This window comes from Crocodylus siamensis, chromosome 3, assembly GCF_052110815.1.
Source record: "Crocodylus siamensis isolate JL-2025a chromosome 3, ASM5211081v1, whole genome shotgun sequence".
In the NCBI taxonomy this organism is placed as follows: Eukaryota; Metazoa; Chordata; order Crocodylia; family Crocodylidae; genus Crocodylus; species Crocodylus siamensis.
The window spans coordinates 91,080,549-91,096,250 of NC_143397.1; the positions used below are offsets into that span (position 1 = coordinate 91,080,549).

Here is a 15,702-nt window from a genome sequence, read left to right on the forward strand (position 1 = left end):
AATCCAGCTATGCGGGGCTTGGTAATTTGGCAGCAGAGAAGGATGGCAGTATTAATGGCACTGCTCCCACGCTACCAACTTTCCTGACTCAATACCATGGCTCTGTAGGCTGGATTTGGTCCACAAAGTGAGGGTTGAGTAACTCAGGACTAGGTACTGGGTAAAGCACAGAAAATATGCTCCAAAAGAATTCAATTATAGACATTATTTTTTCACTCAGTGCCCACTGACACAGACCTTCGGGAGTTTCTGTGTTCTACAATGGAGAGAAGACCATTTAATTTCCAAGTTAAGTTAATCTTTAAGCTTCTATTTCTTGATATAGGGGCTCCCAATAACCTGAAAGTTTATAAGTCTTCTGTTAACCTGGCATATTGGCTGCATTTTCACCTATTACTTTTATGAACTTCTGGAGAGACAAGGCCTAAGAGAAGAGAATATTAGACATAGAAGCAGAAATGTTTTCCTAACTCAGCTGTACTATCACTCTTGGCAGACTCCAGTACCAACTGAAAAAGGACTATGAAGAGACAAATGAAGCGAAGGCATCAAGGACAACAAAAAGTCCTTTTTCAGATATGTGAGGAGCCGGAGGAAAAGCAAGGTCAATGTTGGACCCCTGCTAAACCAGATGGGGCAACTGACAACTGACGCCCAGGAAAAAGCCAACCTAATAAATAGGTACTTTGTGTCAGTCTTTCATCAGTCACACGGGATGCACATGCCTGCTATGGGACAGGGAAATCTGGGTGAGGGGGATCCCCTACCCTCCATCAATGTTGACCTCGTGAAGGAACACCTTGAGAAGCTGGATACCTTCAAGTCAGCCGGTCCTGACAACCTGCACCCCAGGGTACTCAAGGAGCTGGCGAGCGTCATAGCCCAGCCCCTGGCACGGGTCTTTGAGAGCTCCTGGCGCTCTGGTGCAGTGCCCGAAGACTGGAAGAAGGCCAATGTGGTGCCGATCTTCAAAAAAGGGAGGAGAGTGGATCCGGCTAACTACAGGCCCATTAGCCTGACTTCTATCCTGGGGAAGATCTTAGAAAAGTTTATTAAGGAGGCCATCCTTGAGGGACTGGCCCAGGCTAACATCCTAAGGGATAGCCAGCATGGGTTTGTTGCGGGTAGGTCTTGTTTGACCAATCTCATTTCCTTCTATGACCAGGTGACCTATCACCTGGACAAGGGAGAAGAGATTGATGTCATATATCTTGACTTCAAAAAAGCTTTTGATCTGGTATCCCACGATCACCTCTTGGCCAAACTGGCCGGTTGTGGCTTTGGCTCCACCACGATCCGCTGGCTGGGAAATTGGCTTCATGGTCGGACCCAGAGGGTTGTGATTGATGGCAGTCACTCATCGTGGTGCCCTGTGACCAGTGGGGTCCCTCAAGGCTCTGTCCTGGGACCCATACTGTTCAACATCTTCATTAACGATGTGGACATTGGAGTCAGGAGTGGACTGGCCAAGTTCGCCGATGACACCAAACTTTGGGGCAAAGCATCCACGCCAGAAGATAGGCGGGTGATCCAGGCTGACCTGGACAAGCTCAGCAAATGGGCAGACGAGAACCTGATGGTGTTTAACACTGAAAAATGCAAGGTTCTCCACGCTGGGAGGAAAAACCTGCAGCACCCTTATAGGCTCGGCAGTGCTACGTTGGTTAGCACTACAGAAGAAAAAGACTTGGGGGTCATCATTGACCACAAGATGAACATGAGCCTCCAATGCGATGCTGCGGCTAGTAAAGCGACCAAAATGCTGGCGTGCATCCATAGATGCTTCTCGAGCAAATCCCGGGACGTCATTCTCCCCTTGTACTCGGCCTTAGTGAGGCCGCAGCTGGAGTACTGCGTCCAGTTTTGGGCTCCACAATTCAAAAAGGATGTGGAGAAGCTTGAGAGAGTCCAGAGGAGAGCCACGCGCATGATCAGAGGTCAGGAAAACAGATCTTACGATGACAGGCTGAGAGCCATGGGACTCTTTAGCCTGGAAAAGCACAAGCTCAGGGGTGATCTGATGGCCACCTACAAGTTTATCAGAGGTGACCACCAGGATGTGGGGGAACATCTGTTCACCAGAGCGCCCCATGGGATGATGAGGTCGAACGGTCACAAACTCCTGCAAGACCGTTTCAGGCTGGACATAAGGAAGAATTTCTTTACTGTCCGAGCCCCCAAGGTCTGCAACAGTCTGCCAGCGGAGGTGGTTCAAGCGCCTACATTGAACACCTTCAAGAGTAAATTGGATGCTTATCTTGCTGGGATCCTATGACCCCAGCTGACTTCCTGCCCTTTGGGCAGGGGGCTGGACTCGATGATCTCCCGAGGTCCCTTCCAGCCCTAATGTCTATGAAATCTATGAAGTTCTAAATGTTGAAGCCTGGATCACAAGGATCAGAGAATGGGCAGCTCTCATGTACTCTCAGGATCCGCAGAGTGGATATGGGTAAGATTTCTCAAATGCCTACTCTTAAATAAATAGCACACGATGGTTCCAAGTATGCTATTTTCAAACTTCCCTTTTGTCTTTGTTGCTGTTCTCTTCCATTCTTCAACAAAGACGAGAAAATAGTAGACTGTAACTGTGGGAAAGAAAGGGGCCAATTCAAGAACCATAAAATTCTGTAGAAAAGTATTTTCACAGATAGAACTGACACTAATAATTATTATTATTATGAACTGTTCCCAAACAGAAATGATAGCACACACAGCCTCTCTCATCCTTTAAATGTAAATGACTACATGTAACAACATAATAAAACTGTTAAATTCTCCCTCTGCCTGCCCCAAAGAAGGATAAAAGCTTGAATGCAAAACTTTACCAATTGCTTTCCACCTTTCATGCTTTTCTGCTGTACCATTTCCAAAAGATTTATAGCCAACTGTTGCCTAGTGGAACCAGCATCTTCCTGTGATATGCAGTCCTCAACTGCTGTAGAAGATAAGATCTGCAGCGCAGGCATCACCAAGACAAGGGATGTGGTTGGAATTTTCTGTGTTTCTGAACAGGAAAGGAGCTTGCAGGCTATTAGAACAAGAGAAAAAAGTAGACGAGAAAAAGCAGTTATAGTTTTCAGCATGATCTGCATTGTCTAAGAAACACACTCGTCTAGCACAGCACCAGTCTCAAATAGGTACAATACACATACTGTGCCACAATACAAACTATTGTGTGGCAACAACACCATTACTGGGTTAGACATGCACATTCCTTTCCTTTACATCAAAAGCAAACTCATTGGGCTCCCCAGGCTGGATCTGGACCCACCTCCAGTGGCAATGGAAGCACGATCAAGTTAATGCAGCCATCGCCCATGCTACCACCCCTAAAATGCATCCCCAAAGGGGCTCTGTACCCCAAAATACACTGGTGGGCTCCACTCCCAAATTCCTTGCACCTCCAGGAGGCCTGCAGGATGGATAAAGCAGCTTCATGAGCCAGCTGTTTTACACTTCTGCTTTATACCAAGAAACCCAACTTCCAAGAAATGCAATAATGGAATCTACCAAAACCCCTGCTTGTTAATGAAGTTACTAGAATCCATTCCCTATTACTAAAACAAGAAGTTGAAAGTCCGGTCAAACAAAAAAAGTCTTTCCACTGTGCCTTGAAAGATCCCCAACAACTGGCTCTGAAGTACCAGGTTCTGTAAAGAACACCCTGCTGCTGGCTTTAAAAAATGCAAACTGTCTAATAGAGTTGGAAAACAAGCCAGAAAACATTAATTTCCATGATAGGAGATAGAGAAGAAATCTCTTTTTGCCTTTGGCTTCAGCATATCTAACTTCTACTGGTTAATAAAGATTTCCAGCTTAACACAAAGAATATATCAACCACTTCATCTAACTTCTGAGAAGACAAACTGCAAAAGGCAAAACCTGAAATTTAATTAAAAGAAACAAACAGGAAGCTACAGTCTTAAAAACTAGATATAACAAGTGGACCTTTACCTAGATTCAAAATGGGTTTTTGCTGACTTGCTGGAGTCCGTAGCAAAAGCAATCCTAATCCAATTATGGTCTGTTCAACAGGAAAATCCTAAAGGGGGAAAAAAATGTTTTAAGACTTCTGTATTTGGGAAGGGTGAGAGGTAGAAATAAACAGCCATGATATTAGGGTATGATGTGTTTCCATCCACAGCATACTGAACACACTCTGCCTGCTCAAAACCTGTAAACTAAGGACTCTGACAGACATTTTTGTTCCAATACAAAGATTGTAGCACTAGAAAAACAAGAGCACTATGGGCAGACGCACATGAATAGCTCCCTGACTGGAGCGCAACAAAGTTGCCACAAAGGCATGCTCTCCAACCAGGGGCTGCTCTTTCCCCACTCCCCCCTCCCCAGTGAGCAGGACATGCTCACTGACAGGCTTGGCTTGTCTAATCAGCTGTTCCTGCTTTGGCAGCACCTGGTTGAGACTAGAAACTGCCACTGCAGTGGCCTTCCTCAGTCTTGGGCTGCACAGGAGCCCTTCAAAGTTTCCTACTCCAGGGTAGCTTGACAGCTGCCCCAAACTGGTCTGAGGCTGCCTAGAGTTCTGCTGCAGGAGGCATTCTCCAGCTGCCTGCCAGCCAGAAACTTTAAAGAATTCCCAGGCAGCCGGAGAGGGAGAACGCTGCTACAATCCAGAGCTGCCTCCTGTTTTCCTCCCCCCAACCCACGTCCAGGAACCACGGGAACAGCCCTGAGAAACAACCCCTGTTCACAGGTTTCCTGCAGAGAGGGGAGCAGCTCTAGTAGCTGCTGCTCATCCTACAGGAACTGGAGATTTTCCCATGGTTTCTACAAGCAGGGAGCTGCTCTGGGAGCTGTCCTGTCCCTTGCAGCACCTGGAGCTGTTCCCAGGGGGCCCCCAGCCAGAACACTGGCTTTTGCCCAGGGCAGATCTTGCCATGGCTGTCACCAGCACTATCAACTACTATTCTTTGAAGGCATGACATCCATCACATATCAAAAGAAAACTTCTAGTGTTAATACAGAAATGTCATTTAGTCTCTCAGTACACTAACAGTTACTGGGAACTTGTATATACAAAATTTGAAAAATATATATATAAAATGTACACACACACACACACACACACACACAGAAGCCATGTTTTTTCAAAATTATCTAATCTAAAGTTAAGCTTTGGATGTTGAGATTTTAGAAGTCAATTAAATGATTTAGACACGTCCCATTCACTGGAAATACTAACATTGATTGAGCACTTACCCAAAGGTCAAAGCAGATCTTGACTTGGTGACTAAAGAGTCAAGTACAAATGTAATAATTTACGACTGAAAAAGTAAGTATCATATACAATATTTTTTTATTTAAAATTAGAAAAAAAAAAAATCAACTAAAATTAAAAATGTATCTTACCTTAAGTTTTTATACTGCCACCAAATCCTTGCAGTAATTGAGTGCTTTTCATATAGAAATCAGTACCAACAGAGACTTCATAGAACTCAAGCCTATGTTGCTTCTTCCTTGTCAGGGTAAAAACCCTACAAGGGTAGGCTGGGTATTTTATATATATATTCTAACAATAGAAAAGCTATTTTAAAAAGGATTTTAATTTAGAAAAAGAAATCTTGACTTTTAATTCACCTTACTTTCTAAACATGCAAACTGTGCTATACACACACAGTTCTACCAAAAGTAGTTTTCTTTTGATCCTTCCAAGGATTTCCACAGGTATAGCTAGATCCAAAAATGTCGGCCAATCACAAAAAGCAATGAAGTGCAATAAAAAGGTGAAAATCCAAGAACTTTTTCATTTAAATTAACTGGGCCTTGATGGCAAAGACAAAAAGCTGAGGCAGATATTATGTAGTTCCTTGAAGTTTTCTGTAAAGGTGAAAAAGTTACCTAACAAATGTTTGGAAATTAAAATATGAATAGGTACCTACCTAGTCTTTACAATCTCCACATAATTCCAACATGAAAGAGATACCAGCCAATACATTCAGGAACCCAAACAACTACCTGATAATGCTTCATACCATTGGAAAACAAAGGATTTTACAAATCCAGAGAGTACAAATGCATAGTTTGCCAAAGAGCTTCCAACTGCCACCAAAAGCAGGTCACAAATCAAATGGAAAAGTGAAACAGCAAACAGGATGGGGTGTCAAAATTTCAAGTGTCCTGACCTCAATTTCTCAGACTTTGAAAGCCTGAAAGCAGTTGTTTTATACCACAAGAAACTGCTATTTCCAGTGTTTTCCAAGGCAAACCAAGTAGATCTGGGTGAGCGCTGTGTATATCTATCTCTTTTGAAACACCACTGCTAAAGTGGCAACCATCCTTCCATTTGACTAGGTTTTGTATTTTCTTCCCAAATCTCACCTCTTGCAAAAGCTCAACGTTCTGTTCTAGTAGGCCAATCAATGATGAACACTCCCCTGTTATGTCCAGACACACCTCACAGAAGCATAAAACCTGAAGACAAAGCTGGGACAACTGGAGTTTCCAAAATACAGGGTAGCGCAGTAGACTCTGGAATAAGTCTTCTAGAAACAACAATACTTCCGTAATTTGTGGCAAGTCTTTTATCTGTAGGCAGAAGACATATGGGGAAAAAACGTGACATATCAGTTAATTTGCCTTCTGAAAAGGGTGGAGGCGTTTCTATAGCCAGACAAAAAGTCGCATGATTTTTTTCCTCACTGCTAATCTTTGTAGAACTTCACAAGCAATGCCAATAACAGCATCAAGAGCTCCAGGTCAGATCAGTCTTTAAACAAGATGACGAACTGCAAAGTTGGAAGTTTGTAAGTAAAATTAGAAAAAACACTTTCAAAATTAAAAAACATTGTCCTTATCCTCTTAAAAGGTGACAAGGAAACATCAGTTGCATGGGGTTATGATTTGCTACAGCATGTAGTTTAGTTCCTGGGTAAGGGATTACCAAATGGATCAAGCTCTGCAAGAGATTCTTAAAGGGTACATACTGAATTTCCAAAACTCATTTTTCTTGTGATCTTGTAGCAAAACTCCCAGTTTCTTTTTTTTTTTCCTTTTGAAATGCATTCCATCCCTTCCCCAACTATTTCTGAAGTTTTCTATCCCTCTCTATTCCCTATAGATAAGTATGAGTAAGTTAAGACATAGGATAAGCTTTAGGGGTGTAGGTTGTAGCCATGTTGGTCTAAGGACATAAGCAGACAAGGTTCTTTGCGTGAATCTGATATCTTTTATTAGACCAACTTAAATAGTTGGAAAACAATTATTAAGCAAGCTTTCGGGTTCAAAAACCCTTGTCAGGCTAAGGAAGTTTCAGCAGTTGGTGTGTCCTCTTTCTGAATGGAATGAAAAGTAAAGAAGCCAGAGGCTGGTCTGGTATGCACACAAGACAGGTCGTCAGTGAAAATGTAAATTGAGGAGTCTACGGGTGAGAGACAGGCGGGAGAGGGGGAAAGAGAGAGAAGGGGGATGAATAGTGGAGAGATACCTGGGGAGTCAGATGTCAGGCAGGTTATAATGTGTCATAAATCCAATGTCTATATTTAGTCCATGATTTTTAGTGTCCAGGAGGCTGATGAAGTGGAGTTCATAGGCTCGTCTCTGGGTAGTGTTTTGTAAGTTTCCTTTGAGGATCAGGACTGAGAGATTGGAGAGAGAGTGGTTTCCTTGTGAGAACTGTGCCTCCACAGGTAATTGGGTATTCCTGTCTTTGATAGATTTCCGGTGTGCATTCATTCTGGTGTGCACCTGTTGTTTGGTCTCTCCTATGTATTTTCCATCAGGACACTTGGTGCATTGGATGAGATGTATTACAGTTCTGGAGGTGCAGCTGTAAGATCCGGGAATGCTGATGGCTCTGTTGTGGGCATGGTAATTGTGGGGGTGGTGGAGATGTGTTGGCAGGTTTTGCATTTCTTGTCATGGCATGGTCTGGATCCTTTTGGTGTGTTCTGGGCTTGAGGAAGTTTGCTTCTGGTGATGAGGTTAGCGAGGTCTGGCGCTTGTTTGGGTGGGTGGCTCTGGGAAGATCTCTTTAAGAATAGGGTCTCTTTCTAGTATGGGTTGCAATTGTTTGAGGATTTTCCATACAGGTTTGAGGGAGGGGTGATATGTCATAACCAGCGGTGTGTGATTTGGGGGCAGTTCTTCTGTACTGCAGCAGTTCTTCACGTGGTATCTGGGTGGCTCTTTCAAATGTGCGATCTCTCTCTCTGGAGGACTGTCCTTGTTGAGTGAAAGCCTTTTTAAGATTGGTGAGGTGGCAATCCTGGGTGTTCTCTTCTATGAAAATTCAGTGGTATCTGAGGGCTTGGCTGTAGATCACGGTTTTGGTGTGTTTAGGGCGATTGCTGGTTCTGTGCAGATATGTATGTTGGTCTGTGGGTTTCTTGTGTAACATGGTCTGTATTTCATCATTCTGCGCACCAAAATGAATGCATACCGGAAATCTATCAAAGACAATTACCTGTGGAGGTATATTTCTCACAAGGAAACCACTCTCTCTCCAATCTCTCAGTCCTGATTCTCAAAGGAAACTTACAAAACACTACCCAGAGACGAGCCTATGAACTCCATTTCATCAACCTCCCGGACGCTAAAAATCATGGACTAAATATAGACATTGGATTTATGACACATTATAACCTGTCTGACATCTGATTCCCTAGGTATCTCTCCACTATTCATCCCCCCTTTCTCTCTTAGTCCCCTCCCCAACCCATCTCTCACCCACTGACTACTCAATTTACATTTTCACTAACTGCCTGTTTTGTATGCAGATCAGAACAGCCTCTGGCTTCTTTACTTTTCATTCCATCCAGGAAGAGCACGCACCAACCGCTGAAACTTCCTTACCCTGACAAAGGGTTTTTGAACCCGAAAGCTTGCTTAATAATTGTTTTCAAACTATTTAAGTTGGTCTAATAAAAGATACCAGATTCACGCAAAGAACCTTGTCTGCCTAGGATAAGCCTTTTTTATAGCAAGCTTTTTTTCCTTTCTCCCTCCTTCTTTGTTCCACTGTTTTATGTTGTATAATTATTATGTTTATACTGTTTTACTGGTTTGTTTGTTTGTTTGTTTTTTAAATTGTTACTATATGATTTGGGCCTACATGTGTAAGTTAGCATAAGTAATGTCAAGTAATGTCAAGTTTCCATTTTGAATATCAAGCCTCTATCTTGTGTCCTGTGCCCAGGTGTAACCTATGACTCATGCTTAACCAGTCTCATAAAAATTGGTTTCTGAATGAATGGGGATGAATGAGAGTGCTTAAGATACAATGGTAGCAGGTGCCTACTGAATAATCAACTCAAGGACCGGACCATTGCCTTCCATTGACCCACCCAAGAACCAGGGACCCAGCATTTCAAAGACAAAGACCCTACAGAAATCAGCCAACCCACTATTTCAACACAGACACCTGGAACTGCACGTCTTCGCCTAGAGTACACATGCTCAGTACACCAGGAATGACCCTTGCCTGGGCATGCCCTTGCCATTAGGGTCATAGAAGGTCTGCCTCTATAAAAAGGGGTAGTGAAGACCAACCCAATGGGATGCCCTCTCCATCTGGACCAGCACCATGACACACCACCTATCCACCCAGAGGCCCTGCCAGTAACCCCCTCTGGACAACACCTTGCTGGAGAAGACCCCGACTGGCCATCGAGGATCAACTCACAGCCCAGGATAGGTAGCTATCACCCACCTTCCTTCCCCAAGCAAAGGACCTGGACTCTGTCCCTACACACCTTGACTGCAATCCTTCCACCAAGTCTTTTTCTCTTCTGCTACCATTGTGTAGAAGTGTATGCAAGTGCTTGTGTGTGTGTAGGAACCAATAACTTCGTGGGGCTGTGTAGTGTGTTGTCTGCTTAATAAACCTGTTATTTTGAAACCCCAAGGTGAGTTTGTCTTATTGACCTCCCAACCCTCCTCCTTGATTTCCCGGCTATCTCCCAGCTTTTTGCCTCCCAGTTTCCAGCCCCCATTTCCCAGTTTTCGGCCTCTCTCTTTCCTGGTGGTCTGCTCCTTGCCACCAGGCTTTTCCCCATGCTTCCACCCCAGCACCAGGTGACCCCGAGTAACCCTGGGGCACATTGCCCCTAAGTAACCCCAAGCAACCCTGGGGAACTTGACCTTAAGTAACCCCAGCTCCCCTCCAGTCTGCCAGTTCTAATCCCAGCCCCAGCAACTTTCACTCCTGGCACTTTCACTCTCTTATTTTTCCCTCATCTTAACCCCCATCCATCTCCCTCCTTCCAGAAATCTCTGACCCTTGATTCCCCCTCCCATAGTCACCAAGCACCCTAGGTACCCCAAGTATACACATACACACCATACCACCCAAGTTAGGAACTCACCTGTGTGTATGTGTAGGTGGGTGGTGTGTGTGAACTGGCAAATACGTAAACAAATGTATCATCGTGTGCATGGTATATGAATTAGTCATCTGTGTATTGGGTGTGCCGGTATTGACAACTGATTTTTGTCTAATTTTTGGTGTGTGTAGTGTGTATGTGCTTGAGTTGGTGACAGGTGTGCATGTGCTTAGATTGGTAATCTTGGATGTGTATGTGTCTGAGTTGGCTGTGTGTGTGTATGCACCTAATGTATGTGCATGTGCCTAATTGATGTGGGTGTGTGCGCGCGCAACTGTGTCACACCCTCCTGTCTAACAGCACAATTTTGAGATCCTGAGACTTGGCATGGCTCTACATGACAACAATCTAATCCAAGATTTCAACTTAATCCCTGAAGTAGCAAGTCTGTCTCTTACTTTTCCCCATGCACGATGCAGTTAATCTATAAAAAACAAACAACCAAAAATTCCTAGGTTAAGGAGTTGTTTCTACATTTGGAAGCGGCGCAGAAAAAGAGTGAGGTGGCAGGTTGCCTCCATAGTCTGATGTACCCATTACGAGAGATGTTCTGTCCTTGAAAACTCCAATTCCAGCCAAAGCCAGATGTTCTGATCAAAATTCTGGAGCTGGTGTTAAGGTCCTGATCTCACCCCATGTTGGCATTTATTCCAAGGGAGTAAGAACAATGAACCCATCTGCTCTAATCAGGAGCCTTGTGTTCACTGAATTCATCAAGATAAAAGTCTGTGGGTAACCAGCTGTACCTTTCACCAGTGGTTGCCACCATAATACACCAAAATGATTCTGAAAGCATTTATGCAACTGGACCAAATAAGTGCTTAGATAAAGAAAGGATAAAAAGGGTTCTGGGTTTGGAGTTAGAGGAAGGAAAGTATAGTAATAAGCTTGAAAGTTCTTGGTACAAAAATTTCTTTTACAATACCAAGAAACACAATCTGGACAAGTGAAAAAAGCATAACAAAAAAACCATGAACCTTTGTGCAAATAAGAAAACAACAGTGATTTCTAGCAAAATATAGTAAACATCTATAGCTTTTTTATGTGTCCATGTATGGACAGAGAGGAATGAAAGCAGGGTCAGAACTGTATATCATTGCGAATTCTCCAGTCTCCCTTTTCATGTCTATGCCCACTATATTGAATACATGGGACTTAGTGACACACTCAGCAAACAGAGGTAAGTTACACTGAGGCAAGGATGCAACAAACAGAAGCTGTAACTGTTTGAATGCCAAAAGAACAATGTTTTACCCCTTGAAACTCATATCTGAGAATCTTCTGAATTCAGTTACATTTATAACACAAACTATTGTATCCAAACTACAATGAAGAGTCAACAATTAGAAAAAGTATGCTTTGCTACTAAGTCCTGAGGAAAAAAAATATTGATCATCTTTACACTGTTTTTTGTTACATTATAAAAATCTGCCTCCCGCTCTCAAATGATCCCCAGTATCATCATATCTTAGCATCCCACAGTCTTTAACGCATTCATCCTTGAAATGCACCTATTAGTTAAGGAGATTCTATTATCCCCATTTTAAACACTGGAGGAGGGAGAATCAAGGCACAGGGAGACTAAGGGCTGGTCTATAAAAGTCACAAGACTGCAACTTACTGAGATAACCAAGACAACTCTGCACATGTTAGATCTAGAACCAGAACAAGTACAGCCACACTCATGTGGTACTTTGCCCGAGCTAACTAGGTTCGCCAAGAAAAAGGGGTAACCCAAGTACAGCACCATGCCTCTGCAGGTCTTAGTTCCACACCTGACCCGTGCAGAGATAACTCAGATAACTTCACACAATGCTGCCTTAATTTACACTGCATTGCGCTGTGTAGATGAACCTTCAGTGACCTGTCTAATTGGCAGGCAGTCCAGAGCAGGGAAGAGAACACATTATCTCCCAAGTCCCAAACTTGCACCTTAACTACTGGAACACCCTTTCCATCAATGAGGTCATGGAGAAACATACACACACCCCAGTGAAATTTCTATAGTTTTGTTTTGTATCCTTATGTAACTTACAGCAAAGTCAGGAACCAACAGATACAGCTCTCCAAGGTTAGCTCACACAGAAGATGGCTAGTATGGTGCCTTGTCACTGGGGCTAAGTACAGACATTCGGGGGCTTTAGGGGGAGGTCAAATCAACTCGAAACAGCTTCCCAATAACAGGAAAGTCAGCACTGGGGGGTTGGGGAGCAGGGGAGTTTGGGGCCTGCTGGGGGATGGAGGGTGGGTGGGGTCCCCCCCACTGAGCCTATACCTCCATCCCTCCCACCCCTCCCTGCACAAAGACTGACTTGCTCAGCTCCAGCAGTGACAAACGCTAATAAACATGACTGCACCCTGAGCAGCTTGTGGACTGAAAGGGCTGACTGGCTGTGAGGAAGGGAGCAATGCGCTGGATGACTCAAAAAAGATAGCCCAAACTCAAGCGTTGCATGTTTTCTAAAATAGCTTATGTTGAGAAATAGCAGTAACAGCAGACAGTGAATAATACAGGGCAACAAACGCTGTCTTTCACATAATGCTCTCCTACTTTATTACATATAAGGTAACTAGTGTTGTTAGTAGTGCAAATACAATACATATGTCTAATTACACCTCATACAGTCAGATTTGACCACTCCAAAAAACCATTGCCTTCCCTGAGAAAGGCACACTTACCTTCTATATTTCTGCACTGGTGACCAAATATAATTTGCGAGAATACAAAAGCAGCAATGCATTTTTACACACACACACACGCGCGCGCGTGCGCGATATGGCAACAAAGCTGCTTTGACAATGGTTATTTGCAGAAGACAGGGCCAGGAAAGAAATAACTTTTACCTGAAAATATGGAATCAAGTCACAGAGTAACTGAAGAATATGTTGTTCTAGCGCAGAAGGTGCCTCTTTGTTCTCTGGACTTCGTGGCTGAAGTAAGATTTTAAGTAGACCCATTCGCAGTTCAGCATGTTCCCGCAACTGGGCTGGTTCACAATACAGGTATCTTAGAAATGGCGCCATTATGCAGACACATGAACTCTGTGCCCTGCAGCTCAAGAAATAAGATCACCAAGATCATTTTTACTAGTTACAAAAAAATATTGCACAACAGTGAGATGAATTCAGGTATCAACTTTTTGTAGGGTGTTGGCACAAGGAGTCACTGCCAAGTGTCAAAATAAACAACACTTTGAGTTACTGACACAAAATAGTATCACGTGATCTTATATGTCATTAGTACAGTTCAAATTAGTAAGTCAAAATAGTCTTACTTTTGTATATTGTGGGGGCGGAAGGGGCATGGGTGTGTCCCAGGACCTAACTGGGGGTGGAGGAGAAAGGTTGGAAAGAGCAGGGGGTACATGCAGCAGAGCTGTACCAGGAGGTGTGGTGCAGGTGTAGTCAGCCCTTCCCCCTTCCCCCCAGTGCACTCAGGCCACAGCTTCCCCTGCAGCCCTCTGCATGGGGCCAACCCCTGCCCATGCTACACTCCTAACAGCACCACCACCACCCCAGCCAGAGCTGCTGCAGCCACCTGGGTACTGCTCAGCTCCCTCCCCAGCCCCACCTGCCCCTCCCCCTTCTGCCCCTGCTGTACTGCTACAGCTGCCTTCCACTCACTCAGCCACCTGTACATGGCTGCTCATTGCACCAGGCAGGCAAAGTAGGTGGAAGATGGACAGGGACTGGTGCTGGAGCCCCACACACTGGGGAAGGACCCAAAGCAGCTTCCCCTGCACCCAGCAGGGCATGTAATGCCCAGCACACTTAGTAGTCCCCATGGCTGCCACTGCTGATTCCCAGAGCAACAAAGCAGGGGCAGGAGGTAGAGGAGGAGCTGTTGAAGGCAGGGGGAGCTGAGCAGTACCCACCCAGAAAGCTACAGCAACTTTCAACTACTTTGTACTTTAAACTAAGTATAACAGGAGACAGGGAGGCAGGAGATGGAGAGAGTCTAGAACCTACAAACTGCAAGACATGCAGCGGTACAACCCAGGTAAGTACCAAGGGGCCCTTTGGGCATCAGAATGGGGGGGGGGCACCAAAGGCATCATTTGGAGGGCTCAATTGCCTCTATGCTACGGCTAGGAGCATGGGGAACAAGCAGGAAGAACTCGCATTTCTGCTTGCAGATAATAACTTTGATTTAGTGGGGCTAACGGAAACCCGGTGGGACCCTACCCATAACTGGACGCTACACATTGAGGACTACAGGTTGTAGAGAAGGGACAGAATAGGAAGGAAAGGGGGCAGTGTTGCTCTCTGCGTAAAGGAGCATTATACATCTACCCTAATCAAAATGGAATCAGAGGAAGAGCAAGTTGAGGCATTGTGGGTTAGGATACGCTGAGGTCAAGGGGAAAGGGACTGGGGGGATCGGGGGTCTCCTACAGACCACTACACCAAGAGGAAAAGCTAGACTTGGAATTCTTGAGGCAGCTCTCAGAGGCCGTACAGTCTAGGGACATGGTTGTCATGGGGGACCTAAACTACCCTGACGTCTGCTGGGAGGAGCAGTCAGCCAAATCCAACCGTTCACATAGGTTCTTAACCTGTGTGCAGGACCTTCACCTAACGCAGGAGGTATACGGTCCGACTAGGGGGCATGCCTTACTGGACTTGGTGTTGGCTACAGGGGATGATCTGGTAGGGGAGCTGCAGATTCGTGATCACCTTGGGGACAGTGACCACCAATCAAATTCACCACATGGTGTAGGGTGGGTAAGGTAACTAGTAGGGTGGAAGTGCCTGACTTTAGGAAGGCTAACTTCAGTGTGCTTAAGGGTCTAGTCATGACACATTGCAGAATAGGAGTATTGGCGAGATGGGAGTCCAGGAAGGGTGGTCAGTTCTAAAGGAAGCGATCCTTCAGGTACAGAGGGAGACTATCCCAGTACAAGGGAAAAGGGGAAAAGGAGCCAAAAAACTTCCTTGGTTAAACAGAGAAATCCAGGAGAGCGTAAGGGCAAAAAAGAAGGCATAAAGGTGGTAGAAGCAGGGAGAAGCTACCAAGGAGAAGTACACCTACTTGTCCCGCACTTGCTTTGGCCTTTCTAACTGCCTCCCTGCAACTACAGAGCTGAGGCTGGCAACACAAATTAAAGACAACAAAAAGTCCTTTTTTAGGTAGGGAGTAAAAGGAAGGCACAGGGCAGCATAGGACCCCTACTGAACAAGGAGGAGCAATTAGTGACAGATGGAGGACAAGGCTGAGCTATTCAATGAGTTTTTTGCCTCGGTGTTCCTGAACAGGGTTCAAGATAAGTCTCCTAATGGGTTCATAGATCAGCAAGAAACAATGGTCACAAACTGACAGAGAGCAGATTTGGGCTAGATATCAGGAAAAACTTCTTCA

General features: G+C 44.7%; 1 protein-coding gene across 4 annotated transcripts in view; it reads right to left on the reverse strand.

Moving 5' to 3' along the window:
• Positions 1 to 15,702, reverse strand: part of FOCAD (focadhesin) — a 257,789-nt gene that overhangs the window by 172,398 nt on the left and 69,689 nt on the right. For 2 of the 4 annotated variants that reach the window (XM_090038792.1, XM_090038790.1), the window contains exons 7-10: positions 13,188 to 13,398; positions 6,343 to 6,549; positions 3,955 to 4,042; positions 2,826 to 3,028 (exon numbers count right to left, since the gene is read on the reverse strand). In XM_090038792.1, the coding sequence (XP_089894918.1) occupies positions 2,826 to 3,028; positions 3,955 to 4,042; positions 6,343 to 6,549; positions 13,188 to 13,398 (709 nt within the window). The remainder of the gene's footprint in view (positions 1 to 2,825; positions 3,029 to 3,954; positions 4,043 to 6,342; positions 6,550 to 13,187; positions 13,399 to 15,702) is intronic. The other 2 variants (XM_090038791.1, XM_090038793.1) reach the window with 2 other exon arrangements.